At 40.6% G+C, this 25,317-nt stretch overlaps 1 protein-coding gene across 8 annotated transcripts in view; it reads right to left on the bottom strand.

The window, feature by feature from the left end:
* Positions 1-25,317, bottom strand: part of ZMYM2 (zinc finger MYM-type containing 2) — a 178,085-nt gene that overhangs the window by 21,665 nt on the left and 131,103 nt on the right. For all 8 annotated transcript variants that reach the window (XM_077809171.1, XM_077809145.1, XM_077809186.1 and 5 more), the window contains 7 exons: positions 22,187-22,359; positions 15,998-16,163; positions 14,494-14,528; positions 12,528-12,657; positions 12,259-12,374; positions 11,185-11,356; positions 9,130-9,237 (listed from right to left, as the gene is read on the bottom strand). In XM_077809171.1, coding sequence (XP_077665297.1) covers positions 9,130-9,237; positions 11,185-11,356; positions 12,259-12,374; positions 12,528-12,657; positions 14,494-14,528; positions 15,998-16,163; positions 22,187-22,359 — 900 coding nt within the window. The remainder of the gene's footprint in view (positions 1-9,129; positions 9,238-11,184; positions 11,357-12,258; positions 12,375-12,527; positions 12,658-14,493; positions 14,529-15,997; positions 16,164-22,186; positions 22,360-25,317) is intronic.

Here is a 25,317-nt window from a genome sequence, read left to right as displayed (position 1 = left end):
ACTGGGGTAAGTGGACCATTGGTCTGACCCAGTATGGCCATTCTTATGTTTTATTAAGAGAGGTGCCTAACACATCACTTTGCAGTTTTTCTTTCACGTATGCAAACTTTGGATCAGACCTGTGATCCCACTGTGTGAATTAACAAATAATGGTATTTCTACACAGCAACTAGACACCTGCAGCTGGCCTGTGCCAGCCAACTCAGGTTCACAGGGCTCGAGCTGTGGAGTATCTAGCGGCTGTGTAGACATACCCTTAGAGAATAAACAGTAGAAAAAAAACAAATTAGGGTTACATTACAAAATGTACTTTGTTCACTTATTTTTGTTTATAACAAAATGTAAAGTTAACATTACTAAGTCTTCGATTGCCTTTTGGAGCAGGCACAGTCTTTTTGTTCTGTGTTTGTCAAGCACCTAACACAATGGGATCTGGTCTGTAACTAGGGCTTCTAGTAGCGATGGTAATACAAATTATTCATTATAAGGTAAGGCCCCCCAATACTGCATCTCTGATTAACCCCTGAGAGGTGGAAAGAATCCACCAATTTTTGATCAGGACACACAGCAAAACGAAGACAGACTGGATTTAAAGCTGCAGGCTGTAATTTTATTGACTTTTAATACTGAAGGGGAAGTCAGCCTTCCTTTAACTACTAAGCACTGACTGAGTTCAGAGTGGGGCTGAACGGCATTATGCCACACATCCAAGGAAAGGATTACTCAGCCGTTCAGTCACTAATATTCTTCAAGATGTGCAGTCCATATCATATTCCACAGCTTGCGATTGCAGGGGCCGTGCCTGTGCCAGAAAACTTTCTAGTCTGAAGCATCTGTGTGGCAGTGCATGAACCCTTACACTCTAAAGCATTCCAGTGAGGGTATAAAGGCAGGAACCTCCTCATCACCCTCAGTTCCTTCACCACCTTCAGAGCTCAGGGCTTGGAGAATTCCCAAGTAGTAGTAACAGCGGGTGGGTTGTGGAATATATATACAGACTACACATCTCAAAGAAAATCAGTTACTGTACAGGTAAGTAACCTTTTTTATTATGAGCGATAGTCCGTTATATTCCACAGCAGGTGACTTCCAAACAGTAGTCCTTACAGTCCTGTCAAACCTAGCCTCATCCCTGGTCACCTACACCAGTGTGTAATGCTTCATAAATGTGTGGCAGATGTCCCTGATGGAAAGGCACACCAAAGAAGCCACTGATAGAGACAGTATATGGAGGAATGCACTAACACTTTGTATGGAAGTAGCAACCCTGCAAGTCAAAATCATGGTGTGATGCTCCAGACAGATAGTCTCTGGGTGGGTACTGCTTGACCCATAATCCTTTCCCTATAAGCAAAAGAGGAGCCTAGGTGATTTCTGGAAGGGCTTGACCCTGTCCAATAATATAGCAGCGCCCTTTGCACATCCAGCGTGTGCAAACTCTGTTTCACTCAACCTTCAGGAAGAACATAGGTAGGTTGATGGTCTCACTGATGTGGAATTCCAATGCTACTTTTGGCAGGAATCTTGGACGGGGCTTCATTGTCCCCTCATCCTTGTATATAATGGTATCTGGAGAGTCCCACCATTAATGCCTGAGTCTCTCCATCCCTCCTGGCTGATGTGATTGCCAACTTTTATGGTGAGATTGAGCCATTGGCAACAGGCTCGTTGCCCTAAAGGGCTTCCACTAGCCCAGAGAGGACCAGATTAAGGTCCCATGCTGGGTCTGGGTCCTTAAGTGGTGGAAAGAGTCTAGAGACGCCTTTCAGGAACCTCTTTGCCATTGGCTGTAAGAATACAAAGGAATGGTCAATCAACAGATGGATGGCCAGCTGATATGGCCACTAGGTGCACTGCCAGGGGCCTTAGGAAACACTCACTGGCTTTAATTGACATAGGCACTCCAGTGTATCATCCTGGATGCTTCCCTGAACAGGAGGAATATGGTACCCGTTGGCCCAGCCGGAGAATCTCATCCATTTCAAAATATAAGTTGTCCTTGTTAACTCCTACATGCTGTTTATCATACCTCCTGCACCTCCAGCGAGCAGGACCTCTCTGCTTGAGTCAACCAGAAAGCATCCACATGGTTAGACAGAGTGGAGGTTTGGTTGCAGCATCTCACCTCCATTCTGAGCCAGAAGTTCTGAGACTACTGGAAGCATGAATGGGGGTGCTATGGAGAGGTTGAGCAGGTCTGAGTACAAGGTGCGTCTTCTGGGTCATGCATCCGACGATATAGAGGATGTTTCATTTTCGTCTTCCACAATGTGAGCCAGGGTGTGTCCAGAGTCCCTGAGGCAACCTTAAGAATGCTTTCCCCAGTCCACTCTCAAGGCCAAATGGTACCTACCTCCTTTTGTCTAAGACCCGCTCCTTCCAGGAGCCATGCTATAGTGCTCTATTTGGAAAAGTTTCTTTCAAAGGATGAGGAACTCACTCATATACCCTCAGTCTGCCGAAGCTGAAAGAAGTGGTTTGGGACTATGTAGAAAAACTGGACGAGCACAAGTCCATGGGGCTGGATGGGATGCATCCAAGAATGCTAAAGGAGTTGGCGGATGTGATTGCAGAGCCATTGGCCATTATCTTTGAAAACTCATGGCGATCGGGGGAGGTCCCGGACGACTGGAAAAAGGCTAATGTAGTGCCCATCTTTAAAAAAGGGAAGAAGGAGGATCCTGGGAACTACAGGCCAGTCAGCCTCACCTCAGTCCCTGGAAAAATCATGGAGCAGGTCCTCAAGGAATCAATTCTGAAGCACTTAGAGGAGAGGAAAGTGATGAGGAACAGTCAGCATGGATTCACCAAGGGCAAGTCATGCCTGACTAATCTAATTGCCTTCTATGACGAGGTAACTCGCTCTGCGGATGAGGGGAAAACAGCGGACGTGTTATTCCTTGACTTTAGCAAAGCTTTAGACACGGTATCCCACAGTATTCTTGCCAGCAAGTTAAAGAAGTCTGGGGTGGATGAATGGACTATAAGGTGGATAGAAAGCTGGCTAGATTGTCGGGCTCAATGGGTAGTGATCAATGGCTCCATGTCTAGTTGCCAGCCGGTATCAAGCGGAGTGCCCCATGGGGGATTGTTCAATATCTTCGTTAATGATCTGGAGGATGGCGTGGATTGCACCCTCAGCAAGTTTGCAGATGACACTAAACTGGAAGGAGAGGTAGATACTCTGGAGAGTAGGGATAGGATACAGACGGACCTAGACAAATTAGAGGATTGGGCCAAAAGAAATCTGATGAAGTTCAACAAAGACAAGTGCAGAGTCCTGCACTTAGGATGGAAGAATCTCATGCACCGCTACAGACTAGGGACTGAATGGCTAGGCAGCAGTTCTGCAGAAAAGGACCTAGGGGTTACGGTGGATGAGAAGCTGGATATGAGTCAACAGTGTGCCCTTGTTGCCAAGAAAGCCAATGGCATTTTGGGCTGTATAAGTAGGGGCATTGCCAGCAGATCGAGGGACGTGATCATTCCCCTCTATTCGACATTGGTGAGGCCTCATCTGGAGTACTGTGTCCAGTTTTGGGCCCCACACTACAAGAAGGATGTGGAAAAATTGGAAAGTGTCCAGCGGAGGGCAACAAAAATGATTAGGGGACTGGAATACATGTCTTATGAGGAGAGGCTGAGGGAACTGGGATTGTTTAGTCTGTGGAAGAGAAGAATGAGGGGGGATTTGATAGCTGCTTTCAACTACCTAAAAGGGGGTTTCCAAAGACGATGGATCTAGACTGTTCTCAGTGGTAGCAGATGACAGAACAAGGAGCAATGGTCTCAAGTTGCAGTGGGGGAGGTTTAGGTTAGATATTAGGAAAAACTTTTTCACTAGGAGGGTGGTGAAGCACTGGAATGCGTTACCTAGGGAGGTGGTGGAATCTCCTTCCTTAGAGGTTTTTAAGGTCAGGCTTGACAAAGCCCTGGCTGGGATGATTTAGTTGGGGATTGGTCCTGCTTTGAGCAGGTGGTTGGACTAGATGACCTCCGAGGTCCCTTCCAACCCTGATATTCTATGAATCAACCACCCAAAGAAGGAAGACAGTAAAATGTAAAGGGATGACATACAAAATGATGGGGTCTAAATTAGCTATTATCACTCAAGAAAGAGAAGTTGGTATTTGTGGATAGTTCTCTGAAAACATCTGCTCAATGTGCAACGGCAGTCAAAAAAGTTAACAGAATGTTAAAAGCCATTAAGAAAGGGATAGATAATAAAACGAAGATCATCACCATGCCACTATATAAAGCCATTGTATGCCTGCATTTTGAATACCAAGTGTAGTTCTGGTCACCCCATCTCAAAAGATATTTTAGAACTGGAAAAGGTAGAACAAAGAAATGATTAGGGGAATGGAACAGCTTTCATACGAGGAGAGTTTAAAAATCTGGAACTGTTCAGTTTAGAAAAGAGATGACTAAAGGGGGAAATGAGGTTACTTATCTGTAACTGGAGGTTCTTTGAGATGCATGGTTCCTATCTGTATTCCACTGAGGATTACGTGCATGCATCATGGGCCCAGAGCCAGAGCTTTTCAAAAGAGTGGAATCCGTGGGTCCTCCACCAAAAAATTGACCAGATCCGCAGCAGAGGGGAAGGAGGGCGGGATTGGAATACAGCTAGGGACCACACATCTCAAAGAACCCCCAGTTACAGGTAAGTAACCTCACCTTCTTCTTCGAGTGATGGTCCCTACTGCATTCCACTGAGAGTGATTAACAAGCAGTACCTAGATAGGAGGAGGTTATGATGAGGAAGACAGAACAGTGGAACAGAGGACCGCCACACCAAACAAAGCCCCTGGCACAGAATGACTACAGCATAATAAGAAAAGGTATGTACTAAACTCCACGTGGCCACCTTATGTATGTCCATAGGGGCCACTTCATGGAGCATGGCCACAGTTTATGACTGCACTCTCGTGGAATGGGCCCGTATCCCGCTTGGTTAGGACTGCCCTAACATCTGATAGAGTGTAATGCACCCTGAGACCCACTTTGAGATTCTCTGACTGGAGATTGCCTGCCCCTGAATTCTCTCTGCTATGGCAACAAATAGTCTATGAGATTTCTGGAATGACCTCGTCCTTTGTAGGTAAAAGGCCAGGGCCCCTACGTGCATCAAGAGAATGAAGCTGCCATTCCTCCTTTGAGGCGAGTGGTTTGGAAAAGAAGGTAGGCAGACGTATGAGCTGGTTGAGGAGGAAGCAGGAAACAACTTCTGGTTGCAATTTGGGGTGCAAGCACAGGGAGACTTTGTCCTTATGGAATGTGACAAAGGGGGATTTGCCATCTTGGCCTGTAGTTCACCAACCCTTCTTGCAGAGATAATAGCAACAAGGAAAGCGAGAGAAAGTAAGCAGGAGGCCAGAGGTTCAACGGGTGAGTTCATCAATGCCGTCAGGACTAGACTGAGGTCCAACCGAGGAGAGACAGGCTGACTGGGAAAGTATTTGTGTACAAGGCCCTACCAGAATCTGGGAGTCACAGGCTAAGTGAAAACTGAATTCCCATCCACAGGAGGGTGGAAATCTCTGATAACCACTGCATGCACTTTAATACAGCTGAGAGCGAACCCTGAGACCCAGAGAGGGAAATAGATTAAGAGCATTGGGATGCCTTTGGCCTCAGTGGAAAGACCCTTCTGGTGGGCCCTGGAAGTGAAATGTATCCATTTAACTTGGTAGGATCACCTCATGGAGTCCTTCCTGCTACTGGAGAGGACATCTTGCACTGCCAAAGAAAATTCCCACGCTAGCGGAGGTGTTCATCCAAAAACCGAGCTCTCACATAAAGCATCTGTGGATTGGGCTGCCTGAGCCTGCCGCTGTGTTGTGTGAGCAGTACTGGGAACCTCAAAAGCAAGAGTGGAGGAAACCAGAACTGGCAATCAGGATGGCTGTTGCCCTCTCACGTGGGAGTCTGTGAGGACGCGGGGCAGGAGCAGTAGGGGAGGGAAGGTGTAATTGATTCGGTTTGACCAGTCGATGCCCAAGGTGTCACCCTATGAATGGGCACTGAACCCACCCCTGGACCAGTACTGGATGTACTTGGGGTTGGCATGAAAGGTAGTCACCAACCAAAAAAGAAAAGGAGTACTTGTGGCACTGTAGAGACTAACAAATTTATTTGAGCATAAGCTTTCGTGAGCTCACGAAAGCTTATGATCAAATAAATTTGTTAGTCTCTAAGGTGACACAAGTACTCCTTTTCTTTTTCCAGATACAGACTAACACGGCTGCTACTCTGAAACCAATCACCAACCATGTTGTGCAACTCCCATTTTCAGTTGGTCACAAAGTTCCTGCTGAGAGCATTGGCAATCACATTCTGAATCCCCAACAGTAGGATATAGTATGCAATGCACCACTTCCAGAGGTGTGTCGTTTCTGCACACAGCGTTGGGAACCTTGTGCCTCCTCACTTGTTTATGTAGCAAATCACAGTGTTGTCATCTGACATAACGAGAACATGACAAGATTAGATGGAAGGTAAAAATACGTGGCATGCCCTACGTACTGCCCGAAATTCCAGGACGTTGATATGCATCCTGGCTTCCCAAGTGTTCCAAGCTCCTTGCATCATGTGATAGCCCACGTGGGTGCCCCAGCAATCGAACGATGCATCCATCATCACCATACTCGGACAGGATGGAAGGAAGGGCATTCCACAGCAAACCTGGAGAGAATCTGTTCACCATCGAAGGGAGGAGATTACTTCTAGTGGACCAGTGAGAACGGTGTTAATGGGTTGGCTCACAGGGGAGCATACTCCCTGCAATCATAGTTATAGACAGCAGAAGCACAGGTGAGCAAAGGCCATGACATACATGCATGCTGTCATGTGAACGAGGAGGGAGAGAAGTTCTGGCTGAGACCGGGGGTTTGGATGTCACTGAAGCAATCAGGTCCAGTTGTGTCTGGAACCTGACCTTCGGCAAATAAGCACGTGCGGAGGTTGCATCAGTGTGTGCCAATGAACTCCAGGGACTGTATATAGGGTGCAAAGTTGATTTTTCACTCACCCCTAGGGAGAAGAGGAGTAGAAGGAGCTGGGACGTCAATTCTCGAGCTTCCCTTCCGGGCCATGCCACCAGCAGCCAGTCATCCAGGTTGGGGAAGACAAGGACTCCCTGTCATCTGAGATGAGCCGCTAACACAGAGAAAACCTTCGTGGAGCAGTGGTAAGTGCAAATGGGAGAACCCTGTATTGGAAGTGCTGAGGACCCATATGAACCTCCGGAACTGTCTGTGGGTTGTGTGGATGTCGACGTGGAAGTAAGCATCCTGCATATCAAGAGCTGTAAACGACATGCCTTTTTCTAGAGAGGAAATGATGGCCGCACGCATGACCATGCAGAACTTTGGCTTGCGAATAGAACGCTTGAGGCATTGGAGATACAGACTTGGTCTACATCCCCCCTTCTTTTGGGGCACCAGGAAATAACTGGAATAGAACTCTGTGCCCTGAAAGGTTGTGGGCACTGGCTCTCCTGCTCCTCTCTGCAAAAGGGAGTTCACCTTAGGGCAAGGATACTGTCGTGAGAGTGGTCCCTGAGACAGGACTGGGGCAGAGAATGTGGAGGAGGTAGCATCAAACTCAATCACATAGCCATGTCGAGTGACATCCAGGACCCACCTGTCCACTGTTATTGCGCTCCATGCTGGCAGAAAGAGTTTGAGACTGCCCCGAAAGGGGGTGGCTGGCAAGAGTGCTAGTGTGCAAAGTGGCCAACGGTTCTCTAAACGCACTCAGAAATATTGTTTAAAAGAAGATTGAGTATATTGCGCACAGGACTGTCCCCACGGATGGGATCTTTGTACCTTTGGGCGCTTCTGTGGAGTCTCAAAGACTCGCTGGTGGTAGAACTGGGGAGCTCTGTAGCGTTGTATAGATGGCAGGCAATAAAATTTGGGCACTGGTGTATAAATGCCTAGTGATCACAGGGTGGCTCTAGAGTCTTTGAATGAGTGTAAGCAATCATCCATCTTCTGATGGAAAAGGTGTGAGTCATCAAAAGGGAGGTCCTCAGTTGTGCTATGTACCTCCCTAAGGAAACCTGAGGAGTGTAACCAGCATTCCCTCCTCATGACAATTCCAGTTGCCATTGTACACGAGGACATGTCTGCGGAATCAATCACAGCCTGAAGTATAATTCTAGTGACCAACTTGCGCTCCTCCAAAACAGCTTGAAAGCGGGCACAATCTTGCTGCAGTAGCTTGTTAACAAAGTCCACCATCTGGCCAAAGCTGCGTCCCAAAGTCCTTAATCATAAGAAATTACTACAAAATCAGTAAAATCCTATGTACAAGAATAAAAACAGTTTTTCTGTAAAGTTTAGAAAGTACATCACGAAGGATGAGAGAATAGCAGAAGCTCCAACTCAAACCATGCAGCAGTGAGAAAGAACTGAAGTCATGGTTGGTCCACCCCACCCTTTATCGCCTCAGGCGAAATCATGAGACAGTACAAGGGCACATGCGTGGACCAATGGATGCTATTACTTTAAAAACCTCTGGCCTCGTGTACCTGGTGCATAACTCTTAGTGGAATACAATAGGGACCATCACTCTAAGATGATGACAGAGGTCTATAAATTCATGAGTAGTGTGGAGGAAGTGAATAAGGAAGTATTATTTATCCTCTTCACATAACACAAGAACCCATGAAATTAATAGGCAGCACGTTTAAAACAAACAAGGAAGTACTTCTTCACACAACACACAATTAACCTGTGAACTCATTGTAGGGGATGTTGTGAAGGCCAAAAGTATAACACGATCAAAAGAGATTTAGATAAGTTCATGGAGGATAGTCCATCAACGGTTATTAGTCAAGATGGTCAGGGATTCAACCCCATGCTCCTGGTGTCCCTAAACTTCCCGCTGGCAGAAGCTGGGACTGAATGACAGGGGATGAATCACTTGAGATTATCCGGTTCTGTTCATTCCCTCTGAAATATCTGACACTGGCCACTGTCAGAGACAGGATACTGGGCCAGATGGACAATATGGGTGTTCTTATGTTATAACAGTGTATATCACAACCAAAGAGACTACGAAGCCAGGCCATAAAGACTATTTCATTCAGAACATTTGTTGAAAAAATAGCAGAAATACCTCTTGGAAAATCAATTTCAATATCGAGGTCTGGTTCATACGGAATATCAGGCAAGCTTGTCTGCATCTTTGTATCAGAGTTTATCAAGTCTGTTTCAATTATTACACCTGTAATTAAATAAAATAAAATAAATTACCATTTAACAGTTAATTTTCATTTTGTGGCTCTGCCAAGACAGCGCAGATACTGAATTCCTCCTCATGTACTCACTGCCAGGTAGGATGACAGCAAATCACCAGCCCAGATTTTCCAGTTCTGGAGCTCTCTATTCTACTTCTTCAGTATGATTCCTTCCCAGCTAGAAAGATATCTGTTAGCCTACTCTGCCCTGATTAATTATGGAGAATTTCTTGTTGAAGTCCAAGTTTGCAAAGCTCAGGACTGGGTAATCTAGGCTGTCTCAATCAGCCACAGAAAGCAAATTAGCATAAAGTGGGAATATAATTTGTCTTTCTGCGGCTTTGCCTGCAACAGCACAGATCCTGGACTTCTTTATATCAGACCTTATCGAAAACAAGAGGATAAACCAGAAAAGGGAGGGGAGATGAAAGAAAACAGGAATCTTTGACCTCTTTCCCAACTTCTGTCAGAGGTACACCTTATATGAGCACACACAAGCTCTCCACAGTCAAACGCAGAGCACACAAGCTCTCCACTATCAAAGGGCTCTGTCTGCAGACATTTGTATGTTCTGTCAACAGTATCTAGTGAAAGAGCAAAGGGAACTTGAGGTGGCAATCTTGCAAAGCTTGTCCAGTAACACCTTCAACTCTCCAGCTGAGGTGGTGGCCCTGGTTTTGTGAACGCTAAATTTTAATGGACATGGAAGTTCTGTAGCCTTGTAAGCCTCCTGTATCCCAGACATAAAACATTTGTCCATATCGTCTCTGGATAGTTTGAGGAAACAGCTGAAGAAGTCTAGGAAAAAAGCTTCTGGAGACCTCTCAAAAGCTTTTTAGGTTCCTGTTTGAAAGAGAGGTTTTTTCTGGTAAAATTTAGAAGCTACATAAACATATGATATGTGGGGAGAAAAAAAAGTGTGCATGGCAGGAAAGTTTGCAGAAATTCTCTCCTAGTGAAAGTCTTGAAGCATCTCATCCTCAGAATCTGAGGATGCCTCAGTGAGAGTTTCTCTCCCCCTTCAGGTGAGATGGCAGGGGGTACGGGAAGAAGGTGGGAAAGCAGTTTCACTGTCACAGCCCCAGAAATTGCATCAACTGCTTCCTTGTTCTGCTTCAGGGAGAGACTCTGCTCTTGCAGGTTTTCATAGATTTTAAGACCAGAATAGACCATTTTTGATCATCTAGCCTCACACCCTCTATAGCACAAGCCATAGAACTTCCTCCAAAAAATTCCTAGAGTGTATGAAAAACATGCAATCTTGATTTAAAAATTTGGAATCCACCACAAACCTTAGTAAACCATTCAACTGTCACCGTTAAAAATGTACCCCTTATAACGAGTCTTTAGGCACCCTGAGAGGCTGATTTTGTTCGTCACAATTGCAAAAACTGTTTCAGCCATTGCCTTGCGCGACTGAGATGGTGGATTTTTCCCTCAGCTAATAAATAACTTAAGGTGTCTACAGGAAAGAGCTACTGCAAGAACAACAATTAATTTGTTCTTTCTTTAGCCTCCTTTGGTTGATAGATAAATGGTGGTTGGACCCAGCCGCAGAAGTCACTTTCCTGCGTTTGTGGTTTTTTTAAATGAAGCAGCCGTCAAACTAGAGATGTAAAGGAAGGAGCCCTACAGAGTGAGAAAATCCTGGGTGACAATTTGTCATCCTCCTGGCTCTAAGAGCAAATGAGGAGGAGGATTCCAGCATCTACGTGGCTGCCAGCAAAGCCACAGAACATATTTCTAAAAGTTACCTGCATCTCAAATACGATGAAATATTCTAGAAATTTGTTTAAACAGGTAAAGTTTCCAATTAATTTTAAAATTCACAAATAGCAATTTTGTATTTAATTACTGTAATATAAGAACACTATAGATATATACACACAGAAGTAAAAACACATGGATCCAAAGGCTACAGCAATAAAACATACTGTTCAAATCTGTAGACTCTGTTTTTCCATCATCTTCAGGCATCATCTCAGCTATAGTCAGTAGCTCAGCCTCCAGAGGATTTGAAGGAACTTTACCCCTCAGCTCTTCTATTGCTGCAAGGATCTTCTCATTGCTATCCAGAGTGGTGGGCAGAAAAACTGGAACTGGCACCTAAGCAGATAGGAATGAATAACTCTTTAAAAATTTCATTGTTAACAAATGATTACCAATGATTTAAGAGTTAAATGCAGAAGCTTTACATCTATCTTTTAAAAGAATCAATAGTCCAGGGCTTAGGAAGCGGCGCCCTCATTAGGGTCTAGCAGAAAAGCCAACAGTTGATAAGACCATTGAAAAACCATGAATACAGATGACCAGAGTGAAAAAAAGAGGGACAGAAATGCTATGAGAAGTAATGTAGTACAATTTTGTGGTGAGAATAAAGAACAGTGCCAGGAGACTCCTGACTCCTAATCCCAGGTCTGACTCCATCTACCTACTCTTTGTGGCCCTGGACAAGTCATTACCCTCTTTTGGTGGCCTCAATTTCCCCATCTGTAAAATGTGGGAAATTCTTTTTACCTTCCTAGTCAAAGGAGTGTTGTAAGGATTATCATTTGAGTAAATCACGTAGAAGATGTAGAATGCTATGTAAATTGTAAGTATTAAAAAGCTTAATTTGCTAGAAATTTTGAAATCCAAATCTTATCTTGGTTTCCATTGCAACCCTGTCATTCCCTCTTTGCTTCTACTCCCTCCTGCTAGTCTCACCCTGCCATCCCCAATGCAATCTTTCTCTTCCCCATCTTCGACCATCCAGCAGAGATGCACCAGTCAAAACTGCTACTGGAGCCAAACAGCACTGTAAGAGCTTACGTGCGTGCCAGCGGGCAGGCTGCTTACTGAAGATTGGTGAGGGAGCTGAAGTGTCACTGGGAAAAGTACTGTTCTACCGGGAAAAAAAGGTGCTGCAGCATGGTCCTAACGACGAACATGCAAATTAATAAATAATACAAATTATTCTCTGAGCTAAAGTTGAATGAAATTCAGCTTGAAAATAAGGCATGACTTACTGGAACAGGAACCATTGTTGGAACAGGAACATTTTGACTATACATGTGCATGGGCACCGGAACATAAACAGGTACAGGAACAGGCACTGGGACATATTCTTTCTTCCAATCATCTTCTATAAAAATAAGCCAAAATACTGATAGGCACTTAAAAGTGTCTTACAATAACAGCTTGGAAAAGTTAAACTTTCTGTAGCATATTCCAAGCCAATAAAATTCAAACACATGAAATGAATGAACTGGTACTTCTACTAATATTCACTAGTTACCTGTCTGACAACATTTTGTCTGCATGTGAGGTTTACAGTATGTGGCTTTTGTCATTGTCAAAGGTTTGCAAAGAATTGCCTTGTTCTTCATCTCTTTGTTAACTGTGGGAGAAGGGGGTGGCGCTGAACCCTGGAGACAAGCAAACAATTGCATCATTATTGATTTGTTACAGCTTTTGATTTCAGATGCCAGTCAATATTTGTGTTCTAAACATATATAAGTACTGGAAAAGAAAGCAAAACACAGCAGCATTGGTGACTGCTCTTTAGTTAAAAGTTGTTTTGTATTTCCAAATGAGCTCCTTCTGTCAGAAGCATAATACAACTGTAATTTTATTTGTTCTGGGCTAATACTTTCAGAATAACTGCTTATTCCAGAATTAATTTTTAAATTTTAGTTTAAACTACAACATTGACTTCACTGCTGTTACATTATAAAAGCATAAAGAAATTGACTTGTTGGTTTACAACTTTCAAAAGCTCTAGCTTTAAACTACTTCATTAAAAACAACACAATTGAAAGGCTCGAGGCTCAAAATTTGACCCTCTTTAGAGGTGTAATAATCCATAATGAAAATCTTGAATTCTAATTTTTATTTTTAATTTCAGCATTCCACTGCTGGTTTTTTTATCCTAAAAATATGCGATCTGGGCTCTATAGCAGTAATCCAACTCTATTTCTAGAAAAGCACTAAAAGTGATGATAAATAAATCAAAGTGGTTTTGCATGACAGAACACTACATACATTTCAATTGCTGTTAAAAATAATCCCACTGATGAACAGAGTTCTCTTCAAAAGAGATTTTTCACCTATACATGGCAGTGTGAACTAAAATCAGTAGAGGAAATACTTAAGACTTACAAACGGATATTATAAAATAGTAAAATATTTTTAAAAAAATACTACAATAGTTGACAATGTACTTCCTAAAAAGTAAAGGTTAAGTCATGAGGGCTTTTAAGATGCTTTTTATTTTAAAACTGTGGACCGAATCAGTGTGTCTAAAAGCAGTTTTCTATGTATTCACTCAGAAATTTTAATCAAGATGGCTTATGGTTGACAACCCCAATTACTACAGAAATCCCAAAAAGTTTAACACATACACATTTAGACAAATTAAATATAAATTAAGATACTGTATTATATATGTCTAACTTTTAGCTCTATACAAGCTTAAATATATTTTTCTATAGCAGCAGGGAATCTGAAGGAGCCCATCTATTCTAGTCTGAAAATAAGCATCCCGAAGGTCTCAACAAAAGAGAGAAAAATAAATTAGTGTGAAATTAAAACAAGGTAACCTGGAGGAAGAGACCATTATTAAAACCCCCTTTTGTGACAATCTGATACAACCTAGTAAAATTAAAACTTGAGGTTACTCCATGCTCCACTCATGCTGTGCCTTGCTCTCCGCTACACAGTCCTGCAAAAAGTTACTCAATTATTCCCACATGCAGTCTCAATGTAGTCAATGGGACTCTGTACTGCAGTGACTGTACTTCTGACAGTAACTATTTGCATAATCAGAGGCCTTAATTTGGGACTTTCTGCCATTCCAAAATGGGTCATAACCTTAAAATGCTCATTAATCAGTGTTTTTTTTTCCCTTGTACATGTATTATATACATCTACTCATTCGGAACACAAAACATACAAAAACTATATTTTCTTGTGAATTATCTTTAAAGGGATACGCTCACATAATTCAGCAATAAAATACACAGTAGTTTGTTTTAGTGCAAGTAGTTTAAAAAGACATATGAATACAATTTTTTTAAAAATTTTTATAACTTAAGCTAGCCAATTTAGTTTCACTGATCATGACGACAAAAAACAGCAAAAGCCCCAAAACTGAATTAATGTTTTCTATTTTAATAATTTAAAAATGTTACTTATTTTGTTGGTGTTTCTTTAAGAGTTCAAGATGTAATTTTAATATATCTAATTATATTTTATATACTTACTGTCATTTTTGTTCGGGAAATTTGACAACCCTGATCTAAAATATAAAGAGATTCAAAATTAACAGAGTTTATTTTATCAGTTTATATAAAAAGTGCATAAAATAAATTTTCAACAAAAAAAATTAAGATGGTTACTATGATCCTGGTAGCACCACAGCAGAACTGCTGATTGCTGCTTTACCACAATATTACCAGACAAGCACAGCCAACTGTCTATGACAGTTGTGTTCAGTCCTAGACACAGTCTACACACAGAAATTACACCCTTTTAACTACATGAGTACTAAATCCACTGAGTTAAATCAGCGCATACCCATGTGAATATACTCTTGATCTGGTTTAAGACTGCCTTATATCAACTTATCTTAAATTGAGCTTAATTAAAAGTGACCACTCAGGTTTAAAAGTGTACACACAAAGATGATGCACTGATCTGAATGAATTGCTTTAAAAACTGATTTAACTAAACTGGTGTCATTTCTGTGTGCGGACAACCCCTAAGTATCACTATGATCTCCACATGCACATAAGCGTCCTGCTCTTTCAAAGGATCTAGCTGCCTCCTTGTATTAAAGCAAGAGGGCATTGTGCAATTCAAAAAGATGTTGCAAGTTAAGTTCCCAAGTGGGAAAAAAATGTTTTCACCTCTAATCCCTGGTATCCCCCTTCTCCCCATGATCTAAGGACACTTGGAAAGGAAAAGACCCCAAAGTACAAGCAAAGACAAACTGGGAGTGAGGGAGGAGTATTGGATTTTTAATGTTAGCTTTTTGTTTTATTGCCAGGTATTAGAATGAACTGGGAGTGAGGGTCCCCTGCTCCCTATCCACCATATTAAATGCAAAATTACACTAGAGCTGAAGAGAACCTAATATGAGTAAGTGTGTTCTACTATCCCCTATCATCTTGAGATTACTTGGTTTCTTTAACCAGTGTTTGGACTCAGAGCTAAACTTCAAACTGTGACTCTTGTAGTACAAGTAAGTTTTCTATATGAACAAACAAACAGCAAAGGGCAATTATTTAGCGTGATCCACTGGGAACTAGTCTCTTTTTTCTTTAACATCAAACAAATTGTGTGTTTAATTCTACCCATGCAATGTACTGAATACATGTCCACAGAATCAGAATATTAATTGACAAGTTACAGAATTTTTCATTCTAAAACCTGGCAATAAAACAAAAAGCTAACATTAAAAATCCAATACAAATAGCACAAGCAAATTTCTAACAGCAAAACAAATGTTTGCACACTCTCTAGCACAATGGGGCTGGTGCCTCTAGGATTTATCGCAAGAAAAAAATATATAATTTCATCAATTTCTGATTTCTCCTTTAACAGAAGTTTCTCCTTTGTATATACAAGTTTATATTGCTTGTAGATGTCATCTGAGTGAAAAATACTGATCCACAATTGAAATTTGTAAATTAAAAAAAAACGTCTTTTCAGAACAATGAATGTATAGTTCCGCTCGCTATTTATGATCTATAAAACATCACATACCATAATGCAAATTTTCAGGTCCTTTTTGTGTTGCCATATTAGGTTCATTTTGTTGACAGTAGAAACGTAGTAAGCAGTGCTGATCACAGAAATGTTTCATTTCTCCACGCCACTGTACTTTTTCTTTGAGAGTTCCTTGAGACTTACAACAGTCACACCTGGCAGCCTTAACATAAAGGGAGATTTTGACATTTTTCAGAGAAAGAAACCTCAGAAAAAGAACTAAACATTTTACATTTTAAAAGGATACTTAATGATGAGGCTATTTATAATTGATTCTAGAGTACTTTTAAACAGTTAAGTTTCATTTTCAATTGAGACAGCTTCTTTGCCACTTCCAGAACATTTGTGTTACCTTCTGATCTGTGAATATAGACACATTAGTCATTTGGTTTTCAACTATATAAAACTGAAAGAGGGATCAACACGATTCATTTGTTTACATGTTTTTAAGTCCATAAAACTAGCTCATCTCTGCATATTCAGCAAGATATCTATATGTCATGGAACCATTTTTAACAGGGTCCACTAAAACATTCTGCAAAACAAGAGAGGAGGACAGAGATTGAGACCTCCATAAGGTTTCTTTCCAACGGACAATGAAATAGTAATTAAGCAACAATATTGTTGTCCAGTGTTTTGTATTTGAATTATATTGTGAGCTCCTTGGTGCAGGGACCTTGTGTCTTTATCTACTTTGTGCTGTAGCAGTAGTAAAATTGTTATAAATAAATAATATGATTGTTTAAGTTTTGCCAGTTTTAGAGCAATACAAATATATATTTTGCAAATCTAACAGGAAGCTCAAGTTGCCATTTCAATGTTTCTGGTCAGGAACCCAAGGATTAGCACATAACTAAAGCTCCTCAATGGAAAAGGTCTCCTCCCCACTTGGCCTTGCATTATATTATGTCTACATCAGATAGCATGACAACTTTACTTGGGCATCTACGCCAACCAAAGATAGGTTTCCTTCCTAATAAATCAAGCTTCCATTGAAGTGAATCAGTCACACTAAGTTATAATATGAATGTTGATGGTGCCAGCTGCAGTCCCTCAGGAAGCAAGCAAATCCTCATAACCACAGTGCTCTTCACATCTGTTAACACCTGCATGCCAAATGATACCAAAAACGGGAGGGGAGGGGAGGGGAGTGAATACAAGGTTTAAGGGTACTTGGGAATACCAGACAGAACTGTTGAATGATACACCCTGGAAAACCCATTTAAAGCAGCACATGGTGCAACAGATATGATAATTTGTCAAAAGACATGTAGCACTGAAGTTACATATGAGGATCTGATTGCTGAGGAATTGACATTTGCACCATCAGTGTTCACAAGGTAACCAGAAAATGATACCAGGCTAATTAGTTCAAGCACAAAAGAGACTAAGTGGTGTGCTTTTATGTATATAGTGTGTATGTGTATCAGGCGAGGTATTTAGTCTCTTCTGCTTGAATTAGTGGCTTGGTGTCATTCTCTAGTGACCCTGTAAGAATTTCTGCAGAATATAAAATTTGAGCCAAGATTTTGAAATGTTAAGGTGCCTATGTGTGGACTTAGGAATTGAATTTTCAGCACCTGTTTTTGAAAATACTTGCATTAAAAGTGTTTCTAACCCTTCTAGATGTGACTCAATTCAAGCACTCTCTTCCAGAATCAACAGAAAGATTGAAACATTAGTTCTGAGAGTTGCAAACTGCTCCATTTCTCTTCAACATGTGTTAATTCGTATGCCTCTTAATGCTAATATTACACTAACTTCTCAGCTGACCAGCTTAGTAGAAAGATCCATCTACTTTGGACTTGTAGATGGAGCTTGATGATAGCAGCATAACACTTTCCCCAATCCGATTCCTCATGGAAAATATAAGGAACCAGATCTTGCAAAATACAGTGGAAGTGTTCTTTCTGCTGGTAAGTTATTTCTCCCTCCTTGCTCTTCTCCCCCTCAGTGAAATCTTTGACATATGGACCATTCTACCCTTTAGGACTGCCCCATATTTACTTTATGCAGAGACATGTGTTTCTGCTTCTACCTATCTAACTGTGTGGTCTCTGGCAGTAGCTCCAGCTTTGTCCCAAGATGCCTTTCTCCATACTGTTCCTCAAAGTTCAATTTTTATCTCCATGATTTTCTACTTTCTCTTATCTTTACACCTCAGCTACCTTTCACACAAATAACTCAATCCCACATAGCCTTCTACACTTTTAATAACTCCTCCCTATAAGTATCCTTTCCCTTTCCTTGAACCAAATACATTTGCACCATTGTCTCAATCTCTCCCCTTTCCCTTCCTTCCATCTATCGCTATTTGGAACATTAGCATCTTTGACCAGGAATTCCCACAACTATTTGCACATCTGCCAATTATCACTTTCCCAATATTGTCCATCTGTGCCTCAGTCTTGGCTCCACCTCTGCTGAAATCTTTATCCATTCCTGACTCCCTTCTTGCCTTGATTATCATAGCTCCCTCCCCAAGTTCCAGTTCTCTAACTACAACATGTACAAAACACTGTTGCCTGCCTTCTCACATGTACAAAGTGTAAACACATTATTATCCCCAGTCTCAAACTATACTTGTCCTCACTAGGCTTGAGGATAGTTTTCAGTTTCTCTTTTAAAAAACGAATGTGCTTCATGGACTTGTTCCAAACTACTTCGGGACCTTTTGTCTCTTTGCTTCCCCGTTCATGCTACATTCACTTCCTCTCCTCTGACCTTTCATTAGTCTGTTGATGCACTGTTAATGCAACTTCTGTCTTCTACATCTTCCCTTCTGGAATAGTTTACCTATATCCTTGCCCCTGCAACTCTCAACCTCCTTTCAAGTCCCAGTTCAACATGTATATTTTCTCCCTTAGCTATGCTTAAATTTTTAACCTATTTTTCTACCTACTTTTATTTAACTCTGTAAACTGTAACACTGCTTGTATGAAAGACCACACACACAAAAAAGTTGTGGTGTATAGTATACTCAGTCAACATTTGAAAGAATTCCTCTCAATATCTTCGTTATCACTATACATGATTAGCCCAATCATTAATCCCTGGTAAATTTAGGTCACCCTCTAAATACGGGGACAAGAGAGGTACAATTTCCTTTTCAACAATGGTTCAGAAGCTACAGTCAAAGAAAAAACATTTTTATCCTAATTTAGGGCTTGTCTACACTGGCACTTTACAGCGCCACAACTTTCTCGCTCAGGGGTGTGAAAAACACTTGTGGAGGTGGTTTTTTTAGAGCGCTTGGAGAACTCTCTTCCAGTGCTTTGCCATGACTACACAAACCACGTTAAAGCGCTGCCGTGGCAGCACTGTAACGTTGCCAGTGTAGACTAGCCCTCAGAATTGAAGAAAACCCTTTACGTTATCATCCTCAGTTTTTTCAGCCAGTGCTCTTTTACAGTAAAATCAAACTACTTTATTGGAACTGTGGCCAAGTGTCACAAATCAACTAAGGAAGATTACCTTTTATATTTCTCATCTACACAGCTACTCTTTAGAATGATATCCAAACCACTGCTTTTGTATCAATAGATGTAATTACACTGATATATTAGCATAAAGGGATGCAATAGTTTAGGGAGTTGGCCTCAGGATACAGAATCCTTCACTTTCAGATCACCTTTTTCGGATTAGATAGTATCCATATTGCAAGAGCTATCACTACATTTGGCACCGATAAGCTCGTAGGTCTCTCAGCAAAGAATGACAAGGGCTGAACTACTCTTACCCTTCGAACCTCCAGATCTGGGTTGACTCGTGATAGAGTTGGACAGGGTGGGGACCTTGACATACAGCTGCTTTTGCCATACTTGCTATCTGAAGAGAGGATTTCATCCTCCACAGTTGCTACTCTGAGGCCTCTCATGAGCATTAATTTCATGTAAAAATGAAGAGGCCCCCATACCTGCTAATTACAATACACATAAGAATTTTTTCCAGTTTAAAAAAGTAGACAACAAAGAAAATGGAAACAAACTCTTGTTTAATGAACATAACGCTGGTATTAAACATTATTAGGCCATTACTACTTATTTTACTAACTAAATATATTTAAATTTCTTGAAACTCCAGTATAACATTGGACATTCCATAAGTGAGACTAACAACTCAAGCGTAAGTAACTCCTTTTAACTTTTTTTAAAGACAAAACAGCAAATGAAGTACAAATCAGGGGCGGGGCGGGGGGGCAGCATCAACATCTGTCCACTCTTTCTTCCTACATTTTAAAATTATCTTTAGCTACCTGTACTTAGGAAAGGATAGTAACTAACACTTAAAACGTATATAACGTAACTGTAGAATGCAAAAAAAGCAAAAGAGATACATGCAGTGGCCTTTTTTTTTTTTAATTAAAAAAAGGCATTTGGCAAGTGTAGGCAGAGAGACTTTTAGCAAGATTCACAAATTTCCAAAAACCTGTGAATGTATGCATGTCTTCCCCACTGAAAAAAACCCAAACTTTATAACCATAACTGAATTAGGAAAAGGCACTAAGTAGCATCGACAAACAATGCAACTGCAACAATTAACAATTCAACAGTGTCACATAACACTAATTTTCACTCAGAAGTGTAAGATCCCAAAATATAAAAATATCTGTCAAAATTTAAGACCAACAATACTATCAAAAGCATCTTCAAGGTTGCTTAAATTACATTGCCTTTGCCACACCATGGTACCAAGGCAAAGCCACTGTAATGTAAATTTCAGTTCCTTGTACCACAGTAAGTACAGCAATTCTTTTAAGCAGACTTATTGGCCCATCTGAGGCATATCCTTATCACACAAACAGAAGTGCATTTGAAGTAATAGTTTAAGTAATTCCCAAACCCAAATCAGAATCCCATCTCCGTGGAAGTTTGGATATTTTAAGCCAGTCAGGTGAACGGCCAACCAAGAGACTGGTTCAAGTATAGCAGGGCTGCAATAGATTTTCATATCAGTAGGCACTTGTTATATAAGGGATAGATTTCAATTCCTTACTCTGAGTTTAAAAACTTATTCATCCAATTAAGATAATGTATGAAAGAATGTTTGTAGTAACTTTTTTTAAAACCTGAAGCCAGTTTTTAGCCTCAACCTTTTACATGAGAGAGCAAAGAAAAAACAACAACACTGTAGTCTGCAGTGGTATTCTTTTAGGGCTTCCTAACTGGACCCTATATACACATTATGCTAAATAAAGACTGTACAACATTTCGCTGTAAAACCTCTGGAAACTGCCATTCAAAAATATCAAATATTTCTTCAGATTTGGTTCTTTTTGGAAGGCTTTATCATCTTGGATAACTGGACTGTACCTGGACCTCTAATATTTCATGCTTTTTATTGCCTTACTTCCAGGCTGTGTAGGCAGTTTTGGAAAGATGATGACTTTTGTAATCCTTCGGTTTTTGCAATTGCATCCACAAGTGTAGCTCTTGTTTTGGTATATCAAAGTAGTTTTCCAGGCTGTTCACACTAGAGATCAAATATTTTATCCAGGATACCAATGGCAGGTTAAACCCAGTCCAATTTCACTTTAACTTCTTTCCCAAAAGCTCTTAAGGCATAATCTTGGCTGGTTGTGAGTAACAAATTCGTTAAATGTCCAGAGAATTAAAAAAAAAGAAGTCACCACATTTGCTTTACACTTTTATAAGAAATCCATTTGGTCTCATTTTTCCACTTTGGCATCCTTTGCACTGGGCAATACTGAACAATTAAAGCCTATGAAGTTCACAAACAGGGGGAAAAGGGGACAGGCAAAAACAGGAACAAAGAGAAAGAACTCCGTTAACCTAATCTATCCTCATTCTATTTGAGGTACCAGCCAGCTACTATTAATGGGTTTTTCACCAACATTTTGAATACAAATTAAAATAATTTCTGATTGGCAAAAGTATTTCTATTAATTGAGGCTGAAGCAGCTTTTTTGGCAACTGCAACGTTGGCAGTTCTTTTATTAGTTTGTTTAGTAAACCACTTGACAAGGGAAACTTGGGTTACAGACAAGTAGAAATGCTGCTCTAAGTTATGTGAAATCTGAAATGATGGAAAAAAACATTTGGTTATTGTGTTGCAAATGCAGTCCTGAAGTAAGCCATATTTGCTAGACAGTCCTTGAACATATCCTCAAGTGCATTTTGTCTTTTTACACTGTGGAGCTCTTGACAAAAATTCTAAGTTACTTGCCTTGAAGTACCAGTCTTGAAATTTTTTACAGCACTCTTCACTGCAGAAATCTCTTATTACACCATCTAGTTCCTTAGTAGCTCCCTTTTTACAGAGCTGTGAGCAGTAATTACAAGTAACACATCTCAGTCCTAACCGTCTTGCAAAATCTTGTTTATATAGCAGCTTGCATCCTGGAAAAAAGTTTTAAAAGTTAAAAGAATGCTTAGGAACAGTCATTTTTATAGAATTTTTTTTTTTTTTTTAGGAATCAGTTGAAGTTACAAGACATATTCAAATTGAAACAGCAGTAATAGCAAAAAAGTTGGTGCTCCAGACAAATTCAGATTACACTGTAAGCTATTATCTAAACTATCAAACTTACCTGAATATATCCCCTGCACAACTTTAAGGTTATACATAATTCTTTGTATTCTTATCTCACAATATGTAGTACCGCGGCTGTTTACCAGCATTTAAAAACACAAATACCACAAGTAACCACGGAGTTGTATTTAGTTTTTGTCTTTTACATAAGCTCCCACAAAAATCCTTGGCTATGGGTATGTCTAGACCATGATAAAAGACTCACAAGAAGGCCCATGTCAGCTAGCTGAGGCTCATGGGGTTTGGACTGTGGGGCTATAAAATTGCAGTGTAGATGTTGAAGGCTCAGGTTGGAGCCCAGTGAGGGGACAGGATCTCAGAGTCCAAGTTACAGCCCAAGTCTGAATGTCTACATTGCAATTTTATGCTCTGCAGCGCAAGCCCCACAATCCAGAGTCAGCTGACCCAGGCTCTGAGACTCAGTGCTGCAGGTTTATCACCACAGTGTGGACATATCCTTACAGTTACTATTGTTCAGGTGCATTTCCTTAGAACACAAACAATAAAAACAAAGCACAGACTAAAACAATATTCACACCTTATACAATATAGTGATCTTCAAGCATCAGCTTGTTATCATCACTGCACTCACCCACATTAACAGTCCAGTAATCTACATAACCCGTTCATTCTCAGTTTAACAATACTGTCACTCAACACACAGAACCGAGAACTGAAAATCACATTGCAATACATAATCTGAACTCAAATCTGGCAACTGGTTATTTTGTCATACAATTATCAGTAATACACACGAAACTATGAATATATGAATTTTAACAAAAATTTTATATGGTTTTATTATGTTATAGTATAGATTTTTTTTTAATAATATAGCCCCAGCTCCAAGTACTCTAACAGCATGCTGGACCTGGATTCTTCAATCACCTGCTGCAACAGACTAGAAAATTCTGTCTTCATTTCAATTAAAAGGAGGCTTTTAATGCTTTAAATATGAAAAATATTAAGACAACAGCCATTATGTTGTTTATTTTTATATTAAATTCTACCTTTTATGCTGTCCCCATATTTTCAGTTTTCAATATGCCACAGATTTCTGTCCTGACAAGGAATAAATGCATCATAAAAGTTGTCATGGGAAGCTGGAGGTTTTGGCAGCTGAGTAGGGGACATTTGGGTTTTTGGCACCTGGGGAAGCAAAGGTGGCAGTTTGGGATTGCTGGATAAATGCATTAGCCGCATGTAACTGCTAAAATGATCAACATTAAAATAGTTAATGTTAACAATGAAATGGTCATCTTCAGACTCCAAAGTTAACAATCCACTGAGATGACTGAAAAGTCACATCTATCACATTGTTCAGGTGATTTGCAGACTCAGGAAAAACAACATTGCATTGTTCTACAGCCAGTTCACATTTTTCAGGTTACTTTTCAATAGCATGAGGGCACTGCTCTGTGGCAAAAATTAACCAAGAGATGGAGTCAATGGCTGAGGAATACATTTGTTACCTAGTTTTTTCATCAGTTGATCTCAAGCACTTTTACAAAGCCAGTATCATTAACCTCATTTTGCTTATAGTAAGTCAAGAAATTTTGAATATGTAATAAAATGTGTTTTCTCTCTGGTGCATAATGTGGAAATGCTATTATAACTTAATTATTAAACAATATTACATTGGATGACTGAGTTAAGGTTGTCTCTCTTAGAGCCTTGATTTTGAAGTCATTAAGAGGTAAATAGGGGCCCCACAATTCCATTTTTATAGTCAGTTTACAAAGTACAACCACATTTTATGGCACTTCCACCAACTTTGATACATTACCATTTATCATTATCTTTTATTTAATGAGTCATTAAATGCATTTCTACACTGCAATAAAAGACTCATGGCTGGCCCATGGGTCTTTTAATAGCCTGGGGCTATTAAACTGCAGCGTAGACATTTGGGCTCAGGCTGGAGCCTGGAATCTGAGAACCCGCAACAGAGGACTGTGCTGGAGCCTGGGCTTCAGCCCAAGCCCAGATGTCTACTATGCAATTTTATAACCCTGAAGTCTGAGCCCTGTGAGCCCAAGTCAGCTGACCTGGGCCAGCTGCATCTGTGCTGTGGGTCTTTTATCCCACTTGCCTGTGTCCCTGTTCCCCCCCCTTAGCAAACATTACTCCAATTTCCCTTCCCTACACTTCCTGTTTGACCCCAGTTTATAAAGTAATATTCTCAGCTATACCTTAACTAATCATTTTACTAGTTAATTTAACTAACCAATCCTAACATATTGTAACATAATTCTCTAACCAATTATATCCCACTACCCTAATTAACTTACACCTAGCAAAATTAATTATACAGCAGACAGAAACAATTAGAGAACCAGATAGATTAACAACTGAAAAGTGGGGGCCTCAACAGAAATGAGGGTTTCACAACCACTGGTAAGTGATTTCTCACCAGACAGGATGCTATCAAATTAAGTTTTCTTTAACCATCTTAAGATCTCTTTCCTTGTCTGGTGTTGATGAGCACTATCAGGACAGGATCATCTTCCTAACAGCCCAATACCACCTTATTTCAATGTAACTGGTTTGAAATCTGAGGATGTGACCATACACTTCCCAGCTTATGGCTGCCCCTGCTGCTTAGCCAAAGGCCTTAGTCTAAGAACAAGGCCTCAGACTATCCTAGTGAGAGAAGGCCCATACACAGGCAGATGTGTGATTTTGATTCTTAGCTAGTTATAGAGGTATAAAACAAAGTGATAAAAATACACCTAAGTTCTTCAAGTATAGGCCTTTATAGGCAG

Source organism: Eretmochelys imbricata, chromosome 1 (genome assembly GCF_965152235.1).
Source record: "Eretmochelys imbricata isolate rEreImb1 chromosome 1, rEreImb1.hap1, whole genome shotgun sequence".
In the NCBI taxonomy this organism is placed as follows: Eukaryota; Metazoa; Chordata; order Testudines; family Cheloniidae; genus Eretmochelys; species Eretmochelys imbricata.
Note: the sequence above shows the minus strand (reverse complement) of the source record. Positions and strands in the feature narration are given on the sequence as shown.